The 1,820-nt window shown below is 37.8% G+C and overlaps 1 protein-coding gene across 1 annotated transcript in view; it reads right to left on the reverse strand.

Annotated features, from left to right (window-relative positions):
• Nucleotides 1-1,820, reverse strand: part of LOC106867998 (diisopropyl-fluorophosphatase) — a 21,297-nt gene that overhangs the window by 2,844 nt on the left and 16,633 nt on the right. The window contains exons 3-4 of the mRNA XM_014913085.2: nucleotides 1,038-1,169; nucleotides 149-362 (exon numbers count right to left, since the gene is read on the reverse strand). Of these exons, the coding sequence (XP_014768571.1) occupies nucleotides 149-362; nucleotides 1,038-1,169 (346 nt within the window). The remainder of the gene's footprint in view (nucleotides 1-148; nucleotides 363-1,037; nucleotides 1,170-1,820) is intronic.

Genomic DNA, 1,820 nt, shown 5'->3' on the forward strand with positions numbered 1-1,820 from the left:
ACCATGTGGTTGGTAAGCAAGCTACGTACCACACAGCCACTCCTGCACCTTGTTTACCTTTGTAAAGAGTTACGTCAATCCTTTTTAAAATAACAACAATAATAGTAATAATAAACAACCATACAAGAATAAAGAATGGAAACTTTACCTGGTATAGTAGCCCAGACTTTCTTATTTGAAACACATCCTGGAGCTTCAATGTCATAACTCCAGAGAAGTTTCGTCGGAGTTTCTGCTACAATCAACTTCTGAGGTCGTCCATCGTTCAGATGTAAGACTGCAATTCCATTGGGAAACTTTAGACCTGTGTCAATTTTAATCATTTCTCCATCTGTGTAGCAGTAGACACTGCCAAATGGTTCCTGCAAAATAGGTGGAAACATTGAGCATATAACAAATGTACTGGAGTATTGACATATTACTTAAAATACCAGAATGCGTCTGGTATTCTTGCTGGTTGCTGCTGTGACGTTTTTCGTCTCCCTTCGATATTGTTTTCAACAAAGCTCGTCAATAGGAGATGTTATCTCAGGACAAACACCACAGTAACTGGCCTATCAATGGTATATATACATTAAGTATGGCACAGAGACGATTATTTTAATTTAATACTGCATATACCAGATTTCTATTCAGCACATTGACTATTTAAGGTGTTCCTGTTGTGACTATCCCATCTGATTTTCAAACACGGTGTATCTAGAACTACATAAGTTTACATAGCATTCATTTTTAATTTTAACCCTTCACTTACCAACCTGGCTGAAACCAGCTCTGGCTCTGAGTACAAATGTCTTGTTTCCATAAGTTTTAAATTAAAATCTTCCACCAAACATTAGTCACAATTCATGTTCCTAACACTAGCTTAATGGTAACGAAGTTATTTTACTAAATTCTTTGTTATATTTAAAATTAATTGAAAGAAACACAGAGCATCTCAAAATAAATACAGTAACGAAAGGGTTAAGCTAGTTGAAGAAGATTTGAATGCTATTTCTAGCAGGTCGAGTGGTACATATAACGGAAAGATTACTTACCTCCGTTGATCGCCTGTATGGTGCTGGTGCAATATCTCCTGCTGGAGCTGTAATCCAAAGATTTCCTTGATAATCAAAGGCACAGTCATTGCAGCCTTGCATACATTGACCGGTCGAATCAATTGTTGCAACCTAAATATGGAATGGTAAAACATAAAATAAGCACTATTCTATATTTTTGAGATGAAGAATTATGTACGTTCTTTACATATATGTGTCCTCACCTTGTTTGTTGTTACAACAATGTTTCGGCTGATGTATTCTCCAGCCTTCATCAGGTGTCCTGGTGGAATTTCGAACCTGACCCTTTATTTGACTAAAGGGGTACTCTGTTCTCATTCCTAAATTTTTATTTTTTTTTTGCTGATGTTATTAAAAGAGGCAGCACATATACTTGGGCACAATGACCTCCTAAACAGACTTAGTGCAATTATGAATGTAATATGGAAACTAGTATTAAGAAAAGATAAAATATTATGTTTATAAGCCCCAAAATTCACTCTATAATTGCCTATGGGCATATAGCGTAGTGAATAAGAGCGTGGGCTGCTAACCCTTGGATTCCGAGTTCAATCTCAGGCAGGGACTTCGGAAATAACATCATCATCATCGTTTAACGTCCGCTTTCCATGCTAGCATGGGTTGGAAGATTTGACTGAGGACTGGTGAAACCGGATGGAAACACCAGGCTCCAATCTAATTTGGCAGAGTTTCTACAGCTGGATGCCCTTCCTAACGCCAACCACTCAGAGAGTGTAGTGGGTGCTTTTACGTGTCACCCGC

This window comes from Octopus bimaculoides, chromosome 9, assembly GCF_001194135.2.
Source record: "Octopus bimaculoides isolate UCB-OBI-ISO-001 chromosome 9, ASM119413v2, whole genome shotgun sequence".
Classification (NCBI taxonomy): domain Eukaryota; kingdom Metazoa; phylum Mollusca; class Cephalopoda; order Octopoda; family Octopodidae; genus Octopus; species Octopus bimaculoides.